The following is a 25,272-nucleotide window of genomic DNA, read 5'->3' on the forward strand; positions in this document are numbered from 1 at the left end:
CACTGTGATGGATGGGGACTAAGGAATGGAGGGAGGCACTTTGGAGGAAAAGCTGGATTACAAAAGGATGGGAGTTGCTATACATCCCAAGCTCTCACCCTTTGGTCCTTGCCTTGCTTTTTGCTCAAGACTACCCAAAAGCACTACTGGAGGAAAATAAATTGAGTGGTTGAGTTCTTTGCATCTTTGAGTTCTTTTTTTGGGTTGATTCCCAAAAGAACATCTCCATCCCCCATGCACCCCAAAGGAAAGCAATGATATTGGGATGCTCCATACACATATACAGACAGATGAGCATCACACACATTGCAGAAGGATCACGTGCAGTTTTGGGATGCTCTTTGAAGCCGGAGCCATAATAGAGAGCATGCTGCTGGCTCTCAATCTGGCATGCTGCTGCGTGTGACCTTGTCTCCCTGCCTGAGTTTGAGGAATTAAAATTGTTACCCATGCTGACATTTAAATTATCATCTCCGAGAGGCAGAACCAACCCAGCCGGCATGGAGATGAATGGCACGAGTCAGCCCATGCTCACTTACTGTCCCAAGATCTCTCCATCAGCACTGTGCTCGTAATTCAGAGCATTTCTCTGCAGCTATAAAACCAGTGGCTTGTCCCAGAACAGGAGCAGGCTTATAAATTGCAATAAATTTGCTTCAGCTGAAAAATTTGGAGTGCAACACCCCAAAAATTTGCGGTGTTTTTAGCATCTCGCCATCCACCTTCTCCTAGAGTCCATGGTGGTTGTATTGCTGTCACTGGGAGACGCTGGGGTAGGGCCATGGCATCACATTGCTTGTAATGGTCAGCGGCAGTGGTAGCCCCTACGGGGACCACGCAGTGTCACCGTTGATCAGGTGCTGCCAATATCTGGAATACATCGGCCTCTGCCTGCCATAGAAAGCAATGCCCACGCACTGTGAGTGCTATGGAAAGCAGTGTTCATGCACCATGGATGCCATGGGAAGCAATGCCCATGCACCACGTGTGCTATGGAGAACAATGCCTGAGTAGGGACACTACAATACCAATCCCTGTCTTCCTGCTGTTTTCTTTCTTGCTAATTACCCTGAGCACCAAATTAATGGGGGAAATGAAATGGGGGAAAGCCACCTGCACTGGACCCAGGGACACCCCGGTGCTGAGTGCTGCATGTCCCCAGGACAAACACCAGTCAGGAGCTGCACTGCTCCATCAAAGCAGCATGCCCACGACTCATCCACCACCAAAACCATGCCAAAATCACGAAAATATCCCATGCCATTGGCCTCTCCTCATCTGAGCCCCTGGCTGTGTGCAACCTGCCCAGAGCCAACACACAACCAAGAGGATTTTCTTCCCTCTCTTTGCTGTGTCTTTTTTTTTTTTCTTTAAGAGCTCTGCACTGCTGCAAAAAGTAATTTTCTCCCTCCCCATCACTCGCTGCAGCATGGCAGTGGCCACACTAATCAAGTCTCCAGTGCGACCCCCGAGACGCTGCGATCAGAGGCAGCCAACAGTTTAACAGCTCCGTGTCTTCCAGTGCTCATTACAAGCTCATTTGCAAGGACGCCACCATCCTCGCCTCCTGAAAGGTCTTAGGGCATTCGAGACAGCAGCCAGAGGTTCCAACCCATGTTTGCACATGTTCTCAGGCAAATTACACCCGCTGGAGATGGATTTACTGTGGAGGATTCGTGGGGGTGTTTGGATGTTAATTAACACCTCTGCAGACAGCACACATTGCTGGTTTTCCACAGAGAAGATGCCTGGCTCCACACTCCTTCCCCTATGCATCATGTCCTTTGCTTGTCCCAGGTGCCACCAACCATCTGGTTTGCACATCCCATGGGTTATGCACGCTCCCTATGGGTCACGCACACACCCCATGGGCTATGCATACACACAATGTGTTGTGCACGCATACCATGTCTAAGCATGCACCCCATGGGCTATGCACCCTCCCTGTGGCTTATGCATACACACAATGGGTTATGTACACACCCTCTGATCCACGTGCGTGTTTCATGGGCTATGCACATACTCTGATTGGTTATGCATGCTTCTGATAAACCACAGACACACAGGATAGATTATGCACACACCTCACAGTCCATGTGTGCATCCCATGAACTATGCATGCTCCCCATGGCTTGCACACGCAAACAATGGGTTATGTACAAACCTCATGGGCTACACATATGCCCTGATGGGTTATCATGCTCCTCATGAACCACACATGCATCTGATGGTCTACACAAACACACCCTGTTGACATAGGCATGCATCCCATGGTCTACGTATGCATCTCACGGTCTCTACACGCGCTCTGTATGCATTCCGCACACACTCCAACGCCTTACATCCAACTGCTGCCATTGAGTTTGCCACCACAGTCCACCTCTTTTGACTCCTTCCTATGCACCCCACTTGCACCTCCACAGATGTATTGCGCCTTAAAGCCAATGAGCTCTTTGCGTCCTCTAAAACAAAGCCCCACGATTATCTGCACTGCTCCACTGGGCTGCTCCAGTGCACAGAGCACAAAAGCACTGCCAGAATGATTTACAAATGCAGGAAGCACACTGCGAAAGGAAGAAAAAAAGGAAGGCAAAAACAAAACAAAACCAAACAACTGGAAGATAGGAGGATTTGGGGAGATAAAAATAAAAGCTGGGTTATTTTTTCCCCTCCCACTCTCTCCATGGCATCCCACAATGTGGTTTGCTCAGCCACCCCATGTGCTATCCCCTCAGCAAGGGCTCGAGCATGCCTCCACGCAGGGGGATTAGGCAAATCCAGACCCAGCTTGCAGGAAAGTGGGTTAATCCAATATTACTGAGTGGAAAAGGAAAGCAAAAACCTGGTGAAGATTGCACGTGCAAAAAAGCCTCCTCCTTCCCAAACTGGAAGGGGGGCAAAGCCCCAGAGCAAGTCATTAAAAAGGAGTCTGGAACAATTTTTGTTTTGTAATTCAATATATTTCTGTTGATACACCTAACCACAGATATTTACAGCAGGATGCAATGGGAATGCACACAGCACACTCATGCAAGAGAATATCCATCGGCACCATGAACACTATTCTGTATTTATAAACCCTGCCAGCTGTGCAGAATAGCTTTAAGGCACAGCAGTTCATCATTTGAGGGGCAAAAACAACACAGCAGGAACAAGAAAAAACCTCCTACAGCAAAGGACAGCCCTTTCATCTGAAGCCACCAGCTCTATTAGCTCCTGCTCTGCAAGCAAACCAAAGAGCTGAATCTTCACCTCCTGCAACTTTTTACTTTTTTTTCTGTATAAGTTACTTTTTTTTTTTTTTCTCTGCAGTTGTTTCTCTGGGGCAAGGCAGAGCGCAGAAAAGCCCAGGAAAGCACAAAACACCCCCCAGTTTTGCACCATTTCCCATCCAACATGAAAAAAAAAAAATTAAAAAAATCAGCGGCGCTGATCCTAACTCAGAAATTCCAAATGGCACCCTGTCCCAACTCAGAAATCCGTATGGTGCCACCTGCAACTTCAAAATCCCAAATGGTGCCAACCCCAAATTCTTGGATGGTGCCAACCAACCCCTTGCACCCACAGCCCTCACCACCAAAACCAGCCTAAAAAACACCCCCCAAAAAACCCAAACAGTAAAACATACAAAAAAGAAAAAACCTTAAGATGACTGACAACCCATTTCCCCCCCTCTCCTCCCTGCTTTAAGAGCCCAGCTCCCTCCTTGTTGGCTTTGTGCAAGGACAGCAGCACAAATGATATTTCCACCGTCGCACCGGATGGCCACATTCCTCCCCATCATCCCTGACCTCATGTCATGGCTGCCTCCATGTCCCCATCCCCAAGGACAGAGGCTGGGTGCCAGCTCACCCGGTACCAGACGATCTCCCGCATCTTTCCATCCGTCTTGAAGTTGCATTTCAGCGTCACAGCGTCGCCCACCACCACAGGCGGCAGTGGCTCGATGCTGACTGTCAGGTAGGCTGCAACAGAGGGGAAAAAAGGACGTAAGAGCTGGATAGGATGCCGAAAATTTGTTGAAGTGGTTTTGGGGGCGTTCAGTGGCTCTGTTCAAAGACTAGAAGTTGATTACACCCTACATATGTGGATATCATCATCGTATGTACCAAACGCATAAAAAAAGTACCAGGGAAAACTCTTCTAATATTATTTAGCATATATTTACCAGCACTAAAATGCAAGGAAAAACCCTTTTGCTGCTTTTCTCTCTCTCTTTTACTTTGCAAAATCACCCAACTTGCCCGCAGGTACCCAAATCTCACGTGTCTCTGGAGGCTCAAAACTGACCTGTGCACAAACCCCAAACCGAAAGACCAATTTGAGATCGCAGTTGAAACTTGCAGCCTCGTTCTCCTCATTTCCTTTCCCCATCTCTCTCCCTTGGTTTGCTGCAAACCCATTGCAGGAGCACAGAGCTGGGGTCAAGAGGGCAGGCGACTGCATTTCATGTTTGGTTTGCTGTACCTCCTCCAGCTGTGGATTGACAGCCCGGCAGATCTGAGCTCTTACTGAGTACCATTTGGCACTGTTTCCAAACAGCACACCCCAAATTCCACTGCAAAAATCCATTTTGTTTTAACAGCTGCTTGCATTGGATGGAAAAGCAGTGCAGAATAAATAGGAGTAGGTTTGCAAATAGCCTGGAGTGGTGGAGGAACTGAGATTCCTTTGCAGAGAAGGCAGTTGGGGTTGGCAGAGATGGGAGAAGAGGAAGGATGCAGGGGTCACACAAGTTCTTTGTGAGCGTATCCCCATTTTTGCTGCTTCACCTTTGACATTTGCAAAAGATCAGGCACAAAAAGCAACAAACACCAAAGCAATGCTTTGCGCATGGCAGAGCTCTGCTTGCCAGTAGAAGTGGGCAGCCCCCAGGCAAGATCTCATCTCTCTCCTGTCCCCAGCGTGGATCAAGCATCCAATTAAATAAGGCTGGCAGCAGCAGCACAAGTGACAAGTGACAGAGTTGAGATTGCATTCTCTCTTGCACCTGCAAGTTATTAAACTGCATCAGCCCCAGCCTGGCTTGAAGGCAGCCCCTGTAGTTGTTTTTTTTTTCAGTGGGTAAACTGAGGCACAGAGGGTGAAAATGCATTGCCAAGTGCTCTGCACTGGCTTCAGCCCCATTCTTGCATGGGGTAGTGCAAAGCCAGAGCATCCACATCCAAATCCCTGTACACACATCTCTGAACTCCATCTCCCAAATGGCTTCAAAAATCCAAAATTATTATTCTTTTGCTGTTTCCCTCTATATGTTGCAAAAGTCCAATAGCTACAGGCTTCAGCCACCCAGCTCCCACCTCAATCCTTGCTCAAAACCAAGCCTCAAATCCAAACTGGGCCACTGCAGAGTTGCTCCTTCCGGGTTGGACCAACAGCATCCAAGCATCAAAGCAGATAATTCAGGTTTGGCAGTGCTAAGAGGATATCTACTTCTTACAAACAACAAAGCATAGCTATGAGATATTCTGTGCTTTGCAAAACCAATGGTCTTATTTCGTTGCAACCTCTCAATTTCTTATATCTGTGCTATAGGGGCCAGAATCCCCCATGCTAACCAGCATCAGATGCCCATTTCAGAGTGAAATCTCACCAGAAGGAAAATGGTGAAAGAGGGAAAGGGCATGAAGCAAGGAGAAGCAGCTTGGTCCCCTAGAGGAGCCAGCCACCAAAATGCCAGGTACATGTGCAGGGAAAATAAAGCCAGTCACTGATAAGAAGAAAAAAAAAAAAAAAAAAAGGCAGAAATCCAGATGGACTCATCCAAAACTTGCTGGTCTGGAGCACATCCCCACAGAAATCTCTTATGCAACATCCCAGCCACTTCTTGGTGAGAGAGCAATGCTGTGATGCTGCTGCCAGCTTGGATTTGGACTTGCTCATTCCCTCTCTTGCACCTGTTGCTGACAGAGAAATAAGCTCTTGATATGGGCTTCTGCCATGCTGGCATATCCCTGTTAGCTGCTAATTGGGTTTCTTAGTGGTGCAATCGTCATTGGCGGTGATGCTTATGAATCTCAGCACTCATCTCTCCTTCTTTCCTTCCAAGTGTGGAGAACTGCCATGCGTCACCATCCTCCAAGACGCACACCCCCAAACCTACTTCTGATTTCCCAGAAGGATGAGTGTGCAGGAGATGCAGAAAAGAGCTGAGTGCAGGTCTGTAGGATTTTGGGACTGTGTCAATAAAATCCCTCCAAGCCACAATTCAGCTTTCTAAGATGTCACAGCCAATGTTTTGTCAGAGCAGAGAAATGCTGGAAAAGGGTCTTTTGCAGTCAAAATTGTGGTCATTTGCTTGCTTCCCATGCTCAGCCCAACCATTTGCTAGAGGGGCTCTGCTCCGCATTTCTGCTCCCCAGAATGTGATTGTGGGGAGGGTGATGTTCTCATCCTGCTGCGCCATCCCCCAAGTCTTGCAGCAAGCTCCCACCCAAACATTTTTGCTTTAATTAAAGCAAATTGAGTCTTCTTTATGCAGGTCTGATGAACGCCTCTCTGACGAAGGCATCTCGATATTCTACAACAGGAGGGCTTCCAAGGCAGCAGCCTCCTGCTTGGGTTCACAGGGACTCCCCCAGGCTAAATCCAAGGTAAATTTGCAATGCAGGGAATACTCTCCCCGACTTGAATGCTTTTAAGCAAATTCCAAGGTTTGGCCTCACTTTCAAGCCTCTACTTCATTTTTTCTTTTAAATCAGTTGGAAGAGCAGGGCAGAAAGGGGTGCACCGAAAAAACAAATGGGCTAAAATAAGTGTATGGTCTAAACCATTTTAAGTCCAAAATTTGCCTTTTTTTCCTGAAAAAGGAAGCATTGTGCATTTTCCATACTCACAAGGTTGCCAGGCTTCAACACAGAACCTGCATCTTTCCCTTTCCTCCTCAGAAGCAGAGCATAACTCACCCCCTATGGAAATGGCGCAGAAAGTCCTGGTCTGGTTGTTCTTTGGGACCTTTTTTTATTTATATGGGAGAAGAAAACAGTAATGTCAGATACTGCTCAACCTGAAAGTCTTTTGTAACCGTTTTACAAAGGGCTGAGCACTGGATTTATGTCTGGCCAGCCAGCACCTCCATAGCCCCAAAACAGCTCCTAGCCCTATGCTCCTCTCCTTCCCCTCCACTCTTATAAAATAAAACATATTTCATAGCCAAAGATGTGCCATGCCACCTTCTGATTAGATTCTGACCTATAGAAATGCAGTCCTCTGATTAGATTTCATCCCTGGGGAAAAAAAAAGAAAAAAAGGTATTTTTGATAGCGAGCGGTGGGAATTCTTGCAACATTCGCTTAAAAAAATTATGAAAGGAAGGGGGAAGGGAGAGATAAGTGAAATGTCCTTTTAAATCAGGAGTGACACATTAATAAAAGCAGCACATTGTAACATGCTCTGCGCTTTCAATTACAGAACGGCTGCAAAGGAGGAGGTGCAAACACCAATGCGTGCAGAAGTTGTTGCATTCTGGTGTGTCCCACGGTGCTCCCCCCCGTCGAGAAAACCCTTCATCGCGTGTACAATTACTTTTAAACTACATCCAAGGAAAATGTGAATTTACTGACGCTAGTTGGTGCTTGCCTTCCCTGTATGCTCACCGATTCCTCAAATCTCAGTGTTCCCCAAGAAGCCAATGCCAAACCAACAATGGGTTGAGATAAGTCTCTGGGACATGTCCCCACATTTCACCTGCCCCTTGGGATGGGATGGTCACTTTGGGGTGGCAGTGCTGTTTCTGGTGCTTTGTTGGGACGGGCAGCCAAGCAGGAACACCCTCCAGGTGCCAACATGGGTGATACGAACACATCCCCACTTTAATCAGCCCGTGATTAGCAGAGCTTATACATTATTCACACCATTTCCTTCACCACCTCCTGTCCCTAGGTCCTCCAGAAGCACTCAGGAAAAGCAACTTAATGGGTGCTTTGCATCATTTTCCCCCCTTTTCCTTCCTCCTGCTCTTTCTTCCTTTCCTTTGGCTCTGATGTCTCCCTTCCTCCATTCAAGGCTTGGCCTTTCCTGTGTCTTCCAGTCTTTTGTCCCCCCCCACCTCTCCTCTTGCTGACTTTTAACATGAGGCCAGCCCAGCTGGCTCCTGCTGTCTCTCTCTGCCTTTTCATTTTTCTCTGCAATTTTGCCCTCCTGGGTTCCTTCTGCTGGCACACAGCAGCAAGCACAGGGAAATCCTCCAAGTGCACAGCCGTTCTTTGCAAAGGGTTTGAAAGGACTTCAGGATTTTACTGATGGAGGAGGCACTCTGCCCCTTGCAGAAGAGCCACTTGGGATGCTAAAGCTATGAGGGATACGGTTAGTGGACATAGGGGGGATAGGTTGATGGTTGGACTTGATGAACTTAGCAGTCTTATCCAACCTTAATGATTCTAAAAAATTGCATTCCCCGAAAGAACGGAGGAAGATGATGAGAGGTATACAGGAGGTCATCAGGGCACAAGGTGAGGCTGCATTCTCTGTGGCCACAGATGTCAAACTCCAAGGCTGAGGAGCATTAAGCAAACGTGCTCTGACTTGTAGCACTTGGCAACATTTTGTTCATTAAAGATTAAATACCAGCAGTTGCTCCCATTCCTGTGAGCACAGCTAAATACTTTTTCCCTCTCTCCCCGGCTATATTCCCGGCTCCAGCAATGCCTTATTTATGATCTTCCCAGGCAATTTACAATTATAATGGGCTGCTGCCTCTCCTACTAATCCAGGAGGGCTACAAGGGGCAAGAAGCAGCAAAGGACTCCCATCTGTCCCAACACAGAGTGGCCATATTTTGCTGAATCTGGAGCTTTTTCCCGTGGCAAGCTGCTGCACTGATTTTTTTTTTTTTTCCTCCCTCCAAAATGGAGGAAAAAAGTATTTTAATACAGGTTTAGCATTCACAAGTGAAATCGAATGTGACGGACAGAGGCAGCGTCAGGCATCCAAAGGAGATGGTCCTTCTGCAAATGAAAAAAGTGTGGGGGAGTGCCTTTGTGTTCTTAAAGGCACGAAGGTGCATGAGTTTTGCCTGGCTTCCCACTTTTTCCTTAAAGAAAAACAAAAGCTGAGTATCAATAGGGCAGAATGCCTCCAAAACCCACCCAAAATTTGTGCTGGGTTTTGTGATTTTTTGTTCATTCTTCATGCTATATTTCTTTTTCTATTCACGTAATAAAGCCATAAGACCCGGCGTCGCCAGGCCACCTGGAGCAGAAGGAGAATCTCGCTCCCGCTGCGAGGAAGAGCCCTGCTGACAGAGAGCAAATTGTATTAATGCTGTGTAAATAGGATATTAACAGGCCAACCAAACAATTAAAGAGCCAGTAATTAAAATTCATCTTCCTACACACCATGGCAAATTAAAGTACAAACATTTAATTAGATGCCTCTTACCTCATCCATTTGCATAAGAGGGAGGAAGCAATGTGCAGCTGTATCTCTGATTATATTATATCATATATTATATGGGGGCTGCTGGACCTCACCAGCACCTAAATCCTATGGCACTGTAGGGAAAAGACATATAGAATCCATAGTATAGAGTATTTTTCTCAAATGAAATAGGTTGCAATAGGCACAACGAACCATACACCTATGGATGTGTCTCATATCTTGCTAGCTCTTTGCCATTTTAATCAATAATTTTAATCAATACATTGATTGAGCGTGGTTGGCTTGGCCTTTTGACCCTTTTAAATCAAGATTAACTGAGAAAACCACTAAAAGCAGGGCACTGGCATCAACAGTTATAGAGGGACCCTTCAATAGGGTCCTTTAATAGAGACAGGCGGGCCCTAAGGGGTCTGTTTCAATTTGAATTTTGTGATAAAAATCTTTACAAACTCTTCAAACCAGTGTCCTCTTTTTAAGCCTTGCCAGTCAGATTTTAAAACAGTGTCATAGTCCAACTGGTGTGTAAGGCCAAACTACAACACTAACTTCCAACAATTTCTAAAACCCAACTGAGACAGGATTTCTAAATACCACCCACAGCTTCTTTTTTTTTTTTTTTTTTTTTCTTCTTTCTTTCTTTCTTTCTTAAATCCTGGGCTTCTTTCCCCCCATAATATCCCAGCCAACTAAAATCCCCCACCGAGTAAAGCCTAATGTCATGTGCCTTGGTACCCAAACATCACTGCAGTGCATTTCCAGCACTACACATCACACAAGGGCTTCTCAAAAAACTACACCACCACCATATTTTTAGACTTTAGTTTTGTCATCATCATGAATACTAGACCATTTTTAAATTTTTACGCCTTACATTCTTACTGGATCCAACCAGTGCCCATAGCCATGCTCCAGTGCGGTGTGACAATAGCACAGGCTGCAGAAAAATGAAGATTGAGGCTTAAAATGGATTATGTTCTTCAAAAAAATACCCAAAATACATTGCAAATGCTTTGGGTGGATTTTTATCCACATCAGCACAACCTTGGTATAGGCAAGGACATTTGAGGAAGGGTCTGAACAAAAAGCCACTTGTCTCTCAAGGGTTTGGATTTCTGCAGACAGCTCCAGACATAGCCAGAGTGCTTCTCCCATTGCAAACATGGAGCAGCCTCTCTACTGCAACCTTACTGCCAGAAAAACAACTTGTAGCAGCCACAAAGCAATGCTAGACCCCCTATCTTTCTCAGTGTGAAGTTATAAACGAGGACTCAATGTCATCCCATCTACTTCAGCACTACCCTGGAGCCTTTGGGTTGTGCCATTTGGCAATGGATCACACAAATACAATGAGCAAATCAGGACTTGGGAAGCTCAGGAAGATGCAGAGCCACCTTCTCCCTTCCCAGTGCCCATCTCCTGCCTTCTCCAACTCCTTCCAGCATTTTCAGTTTTTTCTCCCCTTTCCCATCCTAGTGACTCTCTCCACTCATCTATCCATCACCAAGCATGAGTTAATAAAACAAATGCAAAGCCCTGCTTTGCACAAGCCTATTGTCACCTCCAGTGCGTCATCAACAGACAACTTTGCAACGCACAGAGCCATCCAAGTGGCTACACACCCCATGCACGGGAAACAAAACCTGTTTTAGCGTCTTTTGTCATGCCTTTTCCAGCCAAGGCATGACAGCAGTGCTGTTCCAACTCACCGGAGCACAATATGAGAAAGCTCCTTTCACTGCTGGCATTGAGTTAGTGCTTGTAGCACATGTCCGTCAAGCAAAATGTTTGTGTGAAAGCCTCGGGAAATTGGTCGCTTCTGGGAGTAGGTTATGGGTTTTTTTTTTTACTCCGTAGACAGTGGAATGCATGGTCAGCTTGTGCAACGCAACCCACAGTGTGACAGCAACAAAACAAAGAGGAAAAAAAGAAAATGAAAGTTTTGAGTAAGTTTGTAAAACGGCTGTGGCATTTTTCTGGAGCAAGCCCATGCCTTGCTACAACATCCAGGATAACCTTACATGCTTCATTTGGGTGCTTCGTAGATCCCTAGATAAAATTAGGCACTCTGTGGGAGAGAAACTCCAAAACATGACATTGATGGTGGAAATCCTGCAGTCACAAAACCAAGGGCCACCTCCTGCCCACCTCAACCCAACAGCATACTTGGAAAGAAGAAAATCACAGCAAAGATAAATGCACCCATTACAAAATGAGAGAAACTCCAGATAGTGGAAAACTTCCGATGTTGGGAGTGAAAACACGAAAAAAATAAGGCTTGGAAAAGAGAAATAGGCAGGGGATAAGTGGGAGCAGCAAGACTTTGAGGTTATCATACTCAAACGAATGGGAAATATCAACCATATAGGAAATATTTCAATATCCTCAAAGTTGAAGACGAGAACTAGCTGTGATGATACAACCTGACGTTACTCATAAGTGAGCAGTTTTTCCTGCACACGCACACCCATAGAGAAAGACAGATAATCAACCAAAATCACTTGGAAATACCCACCAAGCCCCAAAACCCATGAATCATATAAAAAGAGATCAAACAGTATGGAGTAGATGGGTCTTTCCACCCCATGCAAAATAGAAGCAGGGCTGTGTTTGCTGCATTGGTAAGTCCTCTCGATGTATTTTATTAGCTACTACTAGACCCCTCTGCACAATCTAGGAAGCCATGCCCATAAATTATAGATAGAATATTTATCTCTTACAACTGCGCAGATGTGAAGTATATTTAGCAGCATTTACTCCAGCACACTAAAAGTTTATTTATCGTTTCTCCCCCTGCGTGCTCAGTACATTGCCCTAAAGCCACCAGCAAACGATGCATGCCTTCATTGCCAAAACCGAAACCTAAAGCACTCATGGGTCAGCCAGGACCCCAGATGCCCTGATTTTTAAATGGAGATCACGCTCTTCATTTGCATGTATGTATATATGCAAATTGGGGCTGATTACTTGTGGAGCAACCTGCCATTCATACTGTTTGAAAAACCACAAATGAGCAATTTAGGGTACATTCCTTCAAACCAAAGCCAGCTTGCTTGCACCCCAACTTTTTTCCAACGCGAGCTAAAGATACTCAATTTTTGCAAAATTGGAGGGGATGCAATGGGTGAGAGATGTCACCTGCCTTGATGTTGGCTTTCTGGGCACACTGCACCAGTTGTGAATGCATTTATTTCCATGCAGCATTTCCAGTCTAACCCCTTGAGAGAACAGGGCATCACCCTGACCAACCGCTGATGGAGTACCACATGTTGAAAGCACCCCAAAACCCCAACCAAATCCCTTTGCAGTAACGCATGGTGCCTCCTCAACACCCTGGGCACGATGTTGGCTGATGCTCAGGAGCAGGACGCCCTGCAAACATAAGCATCCTTCCCGTTGTGCTTGCTAAAACTTTACACCCCTTTTGCTTTTTAGTTATTCAATATTGCACTGAGGCTGGTAGAATCTGCTAACCCCCATTTACTGTAGAGCAAACCCCTCCTCAGCGCAGATGTGGGGTTTAATTCGATATTAACTGTAACTAGAGCAGGAGAAACTGTATTGAGATCCTGGAGTCCTCTGCAAAGGACTGAAAAGTTTTTTTGTTTTTTACCTTTTTTTCCGTTAAAGTAGAGCAAAAAGCTCTACTTTATGTATCAATACAAGATTCCATCAGCCAACCTCTTGCACTTCTGTATCTCCCTCATTTTGGAGCAGAAAAATGCAGCACCTGGATGCAGTCACTGCTCCAAGCATCCCCCAGGGCTGGACAGGGATCAGGATCCTGCTACCAAAATCCCCCAACCAAATTCTGAATGCAATGCATTGAGAAACACCATCAACATTATAGGAAAAAAAAAAAAAAAAAAAGCAAATTATTTGCAAGCAGCTCCATTTGTTAGAGCCTCACTCTGAAGCTGATATACTACATGAAGATGCTGAAACTTAGGAATAAAGTTGCTGCATCCCCTGTGGACCTTACCTCTTTTCTGGGTGCAAATTAGGGTTGCTCTTGCTAAAGCGGAAGGTCTCTGCCCTGCACCGGGGTGAGGATTACCACACCAGGAGCTAATTATTTGAAACCATAGCTCACTTCATTAATCTAGGCTTGAGCATAATCCCAGCCTGTGTTAATTAGTGGAGACGGAAGCAGTGTGAAGAGTGTGTTTGCAGGAAGTCCAACCCGTGCCTCAGTTTCCCTGTTTGCAAGGGGGACAGCAAGATCTACCATTTTACAAAAACACCTGAGATCTAGCAAAAGAAGAGCGAAACATGAGCACCAGCAAAGGATCATTAGATACAAGCACTATTCCTCAAAAATAAGTGCAATATTGAATGTTAACATCAAAAACACCACAATCCCTTGTAAAACCTTCTACTCCTCCAGCTCTAGCTGAGAGAAATACAAGCATGGGGTGGACAGAAGAGGAAAATAAAAATTAATTTTCCTGAAGAGCAAGGATGAGGATTTAGGTCTGGGTGCTGCTCATGGGTTTCCCACCATGTTAAAAGTCCCAGCGAGGGGCTGTTAGCACTGAGCAGGAGGAGGTGACCACAAGCTATGATGAAGAATTCGCTTCTTTCTTTCTTTATTTGCAGGCAAATGCAACTAGCCCAGACTAGTGATTGGTGATAAATGGGAGCTGTCTGCTCCCACTGTTCTCCCCAACTGCCTGTAATCTCTGCTTTTGCCATTGGTTCTGCGCACTCTAAACAGGACGGGATTATTATTATTCTCTTTTTTCCATGTTCTGAATTTATACACCAAGGGCATGACCTCGAGCAGAGAAACGAGGGAAATAAAACCTGGTAGCAGGCAGAAGTGCTTCAAAAGCCCAAAAGCAAGGCAAAGCCACTGCAGTAGGGGGAGGGAGGAAAGGAGAGAGGGAGAGAGGAATGTAGGGATGAATGGATGGAAGAAAGAAGGGAGCAACAGGGAGGGATGGAGAGAGGCACGGAGAGACAGATGGATGGATCAAAGGACAGAGGGGCAGAGTAAGGGAGGAAGAAGTAGTGGGAGGGATTGAAGGAGAGAGGAATGGAGGGAGGGAGGAATGAAGGGAAGGATGGAGAGAAGAATGTGAATATGGAGGAGCATAGAAAGGGAGGAAGGAGTGGAGGTTTGGACAGGACAGAGAAAGGTAGAGTGGATGGGACTGGGCAGGACAGATACCTGCATATTCTAGATTATTACATACACAACCCCATGGAATCCCTTCACCACCTGCCCAGCCCCACACAACCAAGCCCTTTTCCTACTGCCTTCCTGCTCAGGGGCCGATCTCGATATCCCAGACCCAACACCAGTACAAGGAACAGCAATGCTCCAACCCTTCCAAGCCTTGAGCTGGGCTGCTTTATTTCTTCAATTCCGACAGCCTAAGCATCACACTCATCCCCTGGCATCCTCCCATTCTCCCATCCTCTATCTGCCTCTTTTCTTCTCCATCTCCGACGCCTGCCACACAAAGCCAGATTGCTAATTCGAAGCCACCCTCTTCTCCCCAATTTACACTCCGTGATTAATAATCCCTTTGCTCTCCCAGTAATGCCGTACTGCTAATAAGATTAAAACATATCACCCTCTTACAGCACCGATTCATAACACTGATTTACCGTTATGTTGCCACTGCTGTGGAGAGGATGCACATGGCTGTTACCTTAATCCCTATCCATCTCTGCTCCATTGAGAAATAACTGCTAATTAATACCTTTCTGTCTCCTGACTGCTTCCAGATATGCCTGACTACCATTATTTGGACAGCTTTTTGCCATCAATCTGCAGGACTGATAGGGCATCCTATTTCCTTCAGCTCTGCTAAGCAACTCTGTTTATTTTGGGGTTTTTTTCCCCCCAAATTTGTGACATCCCATTGGTCCTCCTAGCACAAGCTTGACTGCACTGAGATAGAGCAGAGCTGGGTTTTCCAAGCTCCTTTTCCATGGGGTATCCTAAAGGCTCACGAGGATGTACTGGCCCCCATCCATAGGCCTCCACCATATTCATTCATTTTTCTCCACTTTCCCACATCCATCCCTATTTCTGCATCATGACTTTGCACCCCCAAGGCAGTCTGGAAATTAGACACCCCCCAAAAAAACCAACTGTTTTGTTTCTGCATCACGACTCCATATCCCGAAGCCTGTTTGGGGCATCCTAAAAAACCTAAATTACCCCATTTTCCTCCCCACTTCGTCTACCAGGAGAGCACAAACCAGTGACATCAGAAACAACAGCAACAGCAGCAAGACCTCGGGACAGGAGGTGGAAAAAAAATAATAATAATAAAAACAGAGTCTCTGATCTGATGAATGTGGCAGGGGAGGCCAATGCTCTGCTTTTAATAAAACATAACGAAGCGTAGGATCATAAAATATTTCCTTTAATTCAGTGCTCCCACGAGGGTGGGTAAAGAGGCTCGGTAATGCGGTAGGATTTCCTCACAGTTTGCCAGCAGGGAGAGGAAAGCAGGATTTGTGAAACAGGCCATTTACAAGCTGTAAATGCTCTCCTTCCCATCCCAGCCTTATTTTGGGGCAGAGGAGCTCGGCTATTCATGCTGCAAGTCAGCCCTATCTAGCCATCTATGCTATATCTCCCATATATCCCATACAACTAGAGCATCCCCATCCTGTCACACCTTTTGGGGTACCATCCAGTCAACTGTTGGGTAGAAAAAGGTGAAATATAGCATCAAATAGCCATCTATGCTATATCCCATGTATGTCCTATCTAGCCAGGGCATCCCCATGCTCCTGCACCTTTCCGGGCTACAGCCAGCCAGCATTTAGGGTGGAAATAAGTGATCAAGAAGGGATGCTCAGCTCTTGCCTGGCTGCTTCTTGCCCCTGCTTCTCTCATCCTCATGCTCATGGATGTGCTGCACATATCCATACACAAATCCGTATATCCACACCTCCCAGGCAAGGTGGTATAAGTGATTAACATCTTCATGTTAAAAATCTCTCTGCATCTGCTTTGTCCTACACCAAGCACTAAATATAACCATTCAGAATACTCTCTCCCTTCCAAGAGAGATAGCATTGTTTAAATAAGCCTTTTAAATTTTAAAGAGTTGGGTTGTTTTCTCACAAAGTAGGAAGCTTTTAGCGGATCAGAAGATAGGAGAAGAGGGGAGATCTGGGCAAACAAATGACAAATGCAGCCCCACTGCAAAGAGAAATCCCAGAATACCATCCCAGTGATCAAATCCTGCCCCTGCAAAGACATCTCCTACTCCAAAGTCACCCAGATGTGTTTTCCTGCTGCAAGAAAAAATTAACAAGACACATTTTTGCAAGCAAAGGGCTTAAATTTGGCAACCAGGCTTCCTTCAGCGCCTCTGTGTTCCCACGCTGCTGCTATAATTACAGCAGAGTAAATTCTCTCTCCGTCAGAAGGAAACCCAACCATCTCCAGCCAGCTTGCATATATCATATCTTTCCTAAGATTTCCTTAAAAAGACAGGAAAAAAAAAAAAAAAAAAAAGCCAATCCCAGCAATAACAGTGCAGTGAGATGTAAATATAGCTTTAAAAGAGCCACCTCCGCTGGCACTCATGAAAATATTTCATCTCTACGTGCATGTAAGTTGTAACTAGAACAGTCGAACAGTCGTATCGGCTCGATCAGATCCAGGCTGTTGGTTATCCAGCATGGAGCAAAACACCCCCCTCAACGCACCCCCACATCAGAGCAATTTCAATACCTGATAAGCTGGAGCCTTTTCCCCCCACTCCTGCTTTTTTAGCCCATCTTGCCCTCCCTGCAGAGAGCCAGCAGCTCCTGAGCCACTGCCCTTTCCATAATTTTCCTCTTTTCAAGTATTGACAACATCAAGATCCAACCTCCTTTTGGGGATCAGTCTGTGTACTACAGAAAGCTACACTGCCACCAGCAAATCCCATGTTATCCATGCAATCCATCCCCCCCAAAAGCATTTCCATTGATGACAGCACACCCAGGAGCCAAAAGGAGTACCCCTCCATATCTCCAATCACCCTGCATCCCTCCCATCTCTTTGGTCCCACATCTCAACTATTGCTTTGGTCCTACAGGAAAAAGCAAACTCCCATCAAGAGGCATTCCCAGATCACTCCTGTCCATCCCTGCCGCTGAAGTTACTCCAGTCATTTTGCAAAGAAATGTATCAGTGTATATGAAAAGTGGGTGCATCCCAGCAGATGAAGCTCCAGCTCCTATTTCCCCAGCCTGAGCAGACAGGATGTAGCCACAGGATTTATCTGCAAGCACAGAGAGGTGGAGCAGGGCTGGAATAACAGCTGCTAATCCCTTCACCCTCCTCTCTGTATATTGTTGAAGGCATTACATAAAAGGAAATTATACAGAGGTTTGGGCAGAGAGGAGCAAAATCCCTGCTCCAGCCCTCCGGGATCCTGTCTTTCAACTAAAAAGGGTTTTGCAGTTGGAGATTTGCTCCCGGCAGCAGAACAGACAAAATGTGTGGTCCAGAGGCTGGGAAGGGCCTCTTGCTCACAGCATCCTTCAGATGGGAAATTTATCTTTATCCTGATATTCCCCAAACCTCCTGGGAGCCAAGGGTAGCCAGAAGTCCCTTGGCTTTGCTGTGGATCCAGCCAAGAGCTGCAAAGCCTCCTTCCCCACTCCTAACCTCCCTTGCTTGGATGTAGGGATGGGTGGGGATGGACAAATATAGGGAATGATGGCTGTGAGAAGGGATGGACAGACATGGGGAGGTATGGGCTTGGGGACGGGCAGATGTGAGCATGGATGGACATAGGGATGACTGGACACGGGAATGGATGGGTGCACCTCCGCTATGAAGAGGGGCTGAGGTAGCTGAACTTGTTAGGTTTGGATAAGAGAAGGTTGTGATGAGGCCTCACTGTGGCTTTCCAGGATTTAAAAGGGGCTTATAAACAGGAGGGGAATCAACTTTTTACAAGGGTAGACAGTGATAGGACAAGGGGGAAAGGTTTTAAGCTCAAGGAGGGAAGGTTTAGATTGGATGTCAGGGAGCAATTCTTTACAAAGAGAGAGGTGAGGTGCTGGAACAGGCTGCCCAGAGAGGTTGTGGATGCTCTGTCCCTGGAGGTGCTCAAGACCAGGATGGATGGGACCCAGGGCAACCTGGTCTAGTACCAGATACGTAGGTTGGTGGCCCTGCCTGTGACAGAGGGGTAGGAACATGATGATCCTTGAGGTCTCTTCCAACAATCCATTCTATGATTCTATGGATGGATGGAGAGTCAAGGGGTTGTCAGGACCCTATTAACAAGGATTATTCATTCACCCATTTCTACTGCTTTTCTCCAGCATTTGGTTTTGCTTGGTACCCAATCTTCTGTTTATTATAGACTTCGTGCCATGGAAAATATAGAGCTGGCAGTGATGGTGACTGCACAGTGTGATGTGGGTCACGGTCCTGCACTTCGCTAAGAGCCTGCCTGCCTTTGGCACTTGCAGCATGAATCTGTCCCAAAGTCGGTAGGAGCCCTGCACTGAAAACAAGCTGTGATTGACTGTTTATTTTAGGAAGGAGATGGGGAAAAGAGGGAAGGAGATAATGCCAGAGAGATAATGTGAGCACCAGCCATTAGTTACAAACAAGCCCATCAGTACACCAAGTGCCTCAGCAGCAAGCAAACAAAAGGGCAAAGAGAACAGCTTGGCACGGAGCAAACACAGCACATCAGCTGCATCCTCCCTGCTCAGCTCGATGCAGGCTGATTTCCATGCTGGGAAGTTTTCCAAAAAAAAACCAACAACAACAACAAAAAACAACAAGGTTTGGGGGCTCTTTCAATGGACTTTTCCCCAATGTCTGACTTGCAGTCAATGAAATCAAGCAAATGGGGCAGCGAATGAAAGCAGTAACTAAAACAACAGTAGGCGCCAAGCGATGCCCATCCTCCCTGTGCATATCAGATGCTCCATAAAAACCCACTGCATCAATCAATGCTGGAACTGAATTGCACCTGTATGCTGCTGAAACCTGGATGCAACCTGAGGGTAGACCTCTGCAAGGGTGTGAAGGTACCAGAGATAGCCCATAGTGCACACAAGAGGGCTGTGATGGATACAGTATGCAGTGCTCTGCATATAACATTTGCACTCTGCAGATAGTGTATTGCATATAGCATTTGCATGTTGCATACAGAATAGAGAATTTTGTGCGTTGAGGGACATTATTAGTGGAGATGGGTTGACGGTTGGACTAGATGACCTTAGTGGTCTTATCCAACCTTAATGATCCTATGATCATATATATAATGTTTAGCATGTTGCATATAAGATCATTTACCACCTTGCAGATAGGATTTAGCACCTTGCATATAGCAAGGGCTGCTTAGCTCATGGGTCTCGAAAGCAAAACCAGGACATGCAACACACATTCCCCCCTGGCTCTGTGACCTTTGTGAGTCTAGAGAAGCCAAAATTTGGTAAAAAAAAAAAGAGGAAATCAGCCAGACCTAAAGTTAAATGCTGCAGCACCATCAACACTAAGAACTTGCTCGTTGCAACAAGGAATGGGGAATTTGAAGGATTTGCCCCAAAACTGAGCTCCAGCACCTGGAGGAACACAGAAATAGAATTTATAATACTGGGGGGTTTTGCAGGAAAATGAAGCATGGGATAACTCTGTGCCCCAAAGCTGCCTATTAACTTGGGAAGGTGCAGGGTGAGGGGAGGAAGCTTGCTTTGTAAGAACACTCTAGATTGAAGCTGGCAGCTCTAAAGGGTTGCAAAATGCAGCTGGGAGAGAAAGAGAAAGGAATAGCAAAATTGGCCTAATTGGGAGAGGGGAAGGGCAATTAGCAGGGTGAGGAGGATTGTCAGAAGGACTTTATGGATTTACTCAGGCAGCGTGAGGCTTTGCAGGAAGCAGAAATTCATGGAAATGGGGAGGAAAGGATAAAAAGAAGGTGGCCCTGAGCTGAATACGAGATGGGAAAGCAGGAGCAGGAAGGCTGATGGAACACGTTCTGCTTTTCCAGGTCAATGCTGCGTGCTCGTAGGTGAATTAGAGCAGGTTGTGCTGCACGTGGTACAAGGATGCTCCTCCTCTCTCTGCATCGTGCAAACTCCCAGACACCTGAACACTGAATTTTCTCCCTTTCTACCCCAAACCTTCTCAGATGACAGCAATATCAATACCTCACAGAGATCAGACTTGGACATATTTAACTCTCCTTTCATGTTTGCAAAACACAGCTCTGATTTTCCCCGCCCATTAAAAGAAACCTGATGAGCATGTGATGGGAACATATTTCAGGCAACGAGTGGAGTGCCAGCAAACAGCTTGGGGCTGCCAAGGAGCCATCACCCTGCCTGCAGATGAGACTTTGTGCCTTTCCAAAAACCACCACCGCAAGGCTATAGGGCCACTGCCAGCCACCGTCTGACCACTCACCTCCCGCATATGCCCTCATTTTTCCATTTTGATGCTCTCTCAACCCACTTAGCCATGCCCAGGTTGCTTTTCCCAGCCAAGGGGAGAGATTGAACTTGTTTTAATGGGAAAAGCTGTATTGGGAAGGGCACAGCTGGCCTAACACACATCCAGAAAGCAGGGAGCATCATTTAGGGAATAAAAGGGCTTTTCATTCGGTAGTGATGGGTGGAAAGCCCCAAAATGCACTCACAGATGCTCCTATGAATGCTTTGCTTGAATGTGCGCACTGCTGATAGGATGTTCAATCACACCCCCAGAAATGGGGCAGCAATAGGGGAAATCACAGGGAGAACATAGAGCACGCACCATGCATTATAGACAGTGCATATAAAGAAAAAAAGAACAAAATTTACCACTTCAGAGAGGCATTGTGGGGGAAAAAGTAACGGGACTTAGCATCCCTTTCGTAGGGATGGATCCTGCTGCATCCCTGGCAAGAACAAGGCTGGAGATCCCTGGGTGCAGCATCCCCAGCCAAGAATGTTCTCAGCCAAGGAAAAGCCATCTGCCCAACGCTGAACCTCGGGAACTGCCATCCACCACCAGAGCATCAGGATGAGCTTTTTGCAATGATATATTTCTTTTTTGCTTGGGAAGTGCTGGGTTTTGGGACAGCGCTAAGGAAATGCTTCAGGCAGCTCAACCTCAAGATATGGCAACACTGAGAAGTTCCAGTGGGGTTTTAGGAGCTGAACACTGAGCTCATGGCAGCACTAATCCAGATCCATGAGCCATGATCAGATCCTATCATATCGCTTCTCACCCCACAGCCCCACACTGACCCGCAGAACAAATGCTTTGACCTCTTTCTCCCCCCGAAATACACACCACAAACACAGCCTTACCCATCCCCACTCTCTCATCAGCAGAAGAGCACATTAAAAGAGGAACTTAGCAGATGGATCTGTGCAATCCCCAAAGGATAATATTGTGTACTCCACCTCAAACTGGGGAAGAATTGGCCCCTTCATGCCAATCCTACAGAGCGCGTCCACCGCTCCCCCCTCCCTGTGCCCTGCAGCAGCTGATGGCTGCATTCTGTGCAAGAAAATGTGTGTTAGAAATAGCAAAATCCCAACAGTTGCCCAATCAGTGCCACTCACCTCCCAGTGCTCAGAGCTGTGTAGAGCAGGCAGGGCTTTGATGCACTATACAGGAAATGGGCTATGGGGTATCCCTGCGTACCCTATTAGCAGGTCCCTCTTAATGAGGACAATGTTAACACCCTGTTAATGGGTTCAAAAACAATGTCCTGTTGGGGGGAACCCTATTAAAAGGTAAAAACTGGGTGTTCTATTTGCAAGTGCCCTACTAATGGGTCTAAAACTGGTGTCCTATTAATGCCTGCCTTATTAGCAGGTCCAAATTTGGTACACTATTAAAGGGGCTAAACCTATTGCCGTATCAGCCGGTTCATTTATTACCAGGTCCAAGCCAAGTATCCTACTAACGGGTGACCTAATACCAGGTCCAAAACTAGTACCCTGTTAACAGATGCCCTGTTACTGGGTCCAAATGGGTTGCCTTATTACTGAATTACCCTATTATCAAGTCCAAACCAGGCGCTCTGCATGCAAACACCTTATCAAGAGATGCAAACCTAGCATTCAGTTAACAAGTGCCCTATTAACAGGTTCAAATCCAGCATCCTATTAGCAGACATCCTATTAACAGGTCAGTGTCTGATACACCATTATCAAATCCAAACTAGTCATCCTATTAGTGGTTTCTCCTATTACCAGTGGTCCAAAACCACTACTCTGTTACTGGGTACCCCATGCCCAGATCCAAAACTAGTACCCTATTATCAGATCCAAAATTAAAGACCTATTAACAGGTGCTCTAATCTCAGGTCCAAAATTGATGCTCTATGACCAGGCTCCCTATCACCAGGTCCAAAACCACTGCCCTATTACACGGTGCCTTATTACCGGTTCCAAAACCATTGCCCTATTATCAGGTCCCCTATTCCTGAGCACCCTATTATAGAGTGCAAGACACTGCACTATCAAGGGTGCCCTATTTCCACATCCAAAACCACCATCCTATTACCGGGTCCAGAACCACTTTCCATTACAGAGTGCCCTTCCCAAGCCGCGAGGGGGGGGGCACAGCGCCTAGAGCCCCCGCACACTCGCAGCACAGCATTTTCCCGTTATTTGGGGTCAGGGCATAGGGCTGATCCCGTCGTGAGGGAGTGATGGAACTCACCCAGCGCCAGGTCCAGGAGATCCCAAAGCAGCAGTAAAAAGAGGGGCAGGGGGCTCATGGTCCGCATAGCGTCCGCGGGGGGGGAAGGGGAGCCCCATAGGGCTCACCGGTGCCCCGAACCAGTGGCTGTAGTATGGGGGGGTCCGGAAGGCATCGCGGCGGTGCCGGGCTGGGCTCAATGCCCCCCTTTGCCGGTCCCAACGAGCTGAGCCAACCGCTCGCAGCTCCGGCACGCGATGTCACCGCTCAACACTCGGCACCCACCTCCCGGCTAAACCCGCCCCGGTCCGGCCCCAGGGCGGGGCTGCAGGGAGGGGGTGGGGATGGATGGGACGAGGGGTGCGGGGCGGGGCTGTGATTTGTATGAGTGTGTGGGTTGGCGTGGTTTATGAGGGGAGGCTGTGCCCTGAATCCCAGCTTCACTCTGCCATTCCCCAAAATTGCAGGATCTCCCCTCATTTTAAGCCAGCCTCGTGCAAACGCTCCCCAGCATTGTCCTTGGGGTTACAGCTTCCAAACCAATACAACCAGCAGCACCAGACTGAGGGAATCTGCTGGCTTGTGGCTTGCTTCTTCACCAGCCAGCCCCCAATGAAAGAAATCAGGCTCTGCATAGGTCACTGCAAAATCAAATCAAATCAAAATCAATTAATTGCTGAAATTCCTCTGCACAGGGCTGGGTTTTCTCTCTGCTCTCTCAATGCCTGAGCAGCAGAAATAGCGTTGCTAGCTTAACCATGCCCAAGGGAGAGAGAGACAGTGATTTTTTTCCATCCATTGGATGATGCAACTCATAGGAGAAACACTTATGGGGCAAAAAGATGAGGCTCAAAGTTCAAAAGGGTCACCCAGCTCAAAGCAGTGTAGAGAAGAGGGATGTTTAGCAGGAAGATATCATAGAATCAGTAAGTTTGGAAAAGACGTCTAAGATCATCCAGTCCAACCACCCACCACCACCAGTGTTGCTTACTAACCAGTGTCCCTAAGTACTACATCTACCTTTTCCTTAAACACCTCCAGGGTCAGTGACTGCTTCCCTGGGTAATCTCTCCTTGCAAAGCCTTTCCAACCTCAATTTTGTCCATTTTTTTTTTTTCATTCTGCAACTGCCTTTTGCATGCACAACCACCCCCGAGTGAGCTGGGAGGAGCATCTCAAAGTGCTTGGAGAAGTAGTCATCATCTTTCCCCAGCAAAACACCTTTGACAGCCTCCAGATTTAGTAGTGGAACACAAGAGAAGCATGCAGGCTGTCAACTGAATCCCAGGACATTGGAGGAGACAGTAAGTGATGTAAATTGTTGGATGAAGATATTGCCGTTTGTATTGGGTGTCTGGCTTCATTGGGTTTTGCCTGGGTTTTAATTTCCTGTGAATTTAAAGGCTGGTTAAGGTACTCTGCTGACAACCCCGGAGGCTGGAAAAGCACAAAATGAGCTGATTTAGCTGTTTCTTTTTTTCTTTTCTTTTCTGAAATAAGGACTTTCCCATTGCTTTATCCCATTGCAACAGAAAATCCCTATTTGAGAATGAAGTCAACATCCTTCCCATCCTTGATGGATGGAGACAATGCAGAAACAAGATCCAAAGCACTGTCCTCAACACCTTTAGGAACAGCAGAAATCCAGGGCAGAGAGCTATAGGCAGATCTCCGTCTGCACCAAGCGACCCCAATTCGGTACAAAAAAAAAAAAAAAAAAGAGTGAAGTTTCTCAGCTCCTCTCTCCTGACCTTTCCAGAAGAAGTCTGTGTACTAATTAGCAGAGCAATAATGTGACGAGGCTGCAATTCCTCATTAGTGCACACAAAATTCCCAGCTACATGACTGATATGCATCTACAAGAAAATTAACTTCAGCACGAGGGCTTCATAATCAAGATTAATGAGGAAACTGGCAAAGAGCAGCACGTGTCTCTAGCTCTCCGCACTGCCCGTCCTCCCCAACCCTTTGTCAGGAGTCAGGTGACGCCAAAACGGGCTTTTTTAGGGAGGATATTCCTTGCCAAAACAAGTCCTCATTGAGTCTATACAAGATCTGATTTTTCCCTGTTGGCTGAAAAACTCAATGAAGTGCATTGAAGATCTTCAGCAGGTTCCCATCTTGCACCATCCCTCTTGATGGAAAATGCCCCTGTGCAGGTGAAATAAAGGAATTCTGGTGAGGCTGGATAGAGGCTCTGAACACCTATTCAAGCTGTAGGCATCCCTGTTCCTTACAAGTCCCTTCTCAATCCCTATGGATTTTCCAGT

At 46.6% G+C, this 25,272-nt stretch overlaps 1 protein-coding gene across 1 annotated transcript in view; it reads right to left on the bottom strand.

The window, feature by feature from the left end:
* Positions 1 to 23,303, bottom strand: part of IGSF21 (immunoglobin superfamily member 21) — a 47,240-nt gene extending 23,937 nt beyond the window's left edge. The window contains exons 1-2 of the mRNA XM_031556617.2: positions 23,024 to 23,303; positions 3,853 to 3,965 (exon numbers count right to left, since the gene is read on the bottom strand). Of these exons, the coding sequence (XP_031412477.1) occupies positions 3,853 to 3,965; positions 23,024 to 23,090 (180 nt within the window). The 5' untranslated portion in view covers positions 23,091 to 23,303. The remainder of the gene's footprint in view (positions 1 to 3,852; positions 3,966 to 23,023) is intronic.
* Between the last annotated feature and the right edge of the window lie 1,969 nt (positions 23,304 to 25,272).

The sequence above is a fragment of the Meleagris gallopavo genome, chromosome 23, assembly GCF_905368555.1.
Source record: "Meleagris gallopavo chromosome 23, MGAL_WU_HG_1.1, whole genome shotgun sequence".
Classification (NCBI taxonomy): Eukaryota; Metazoa; Chordata; class Aves; order Galliformes; family Phasianidae; genus Meleagris; species Meleagris gallopavo.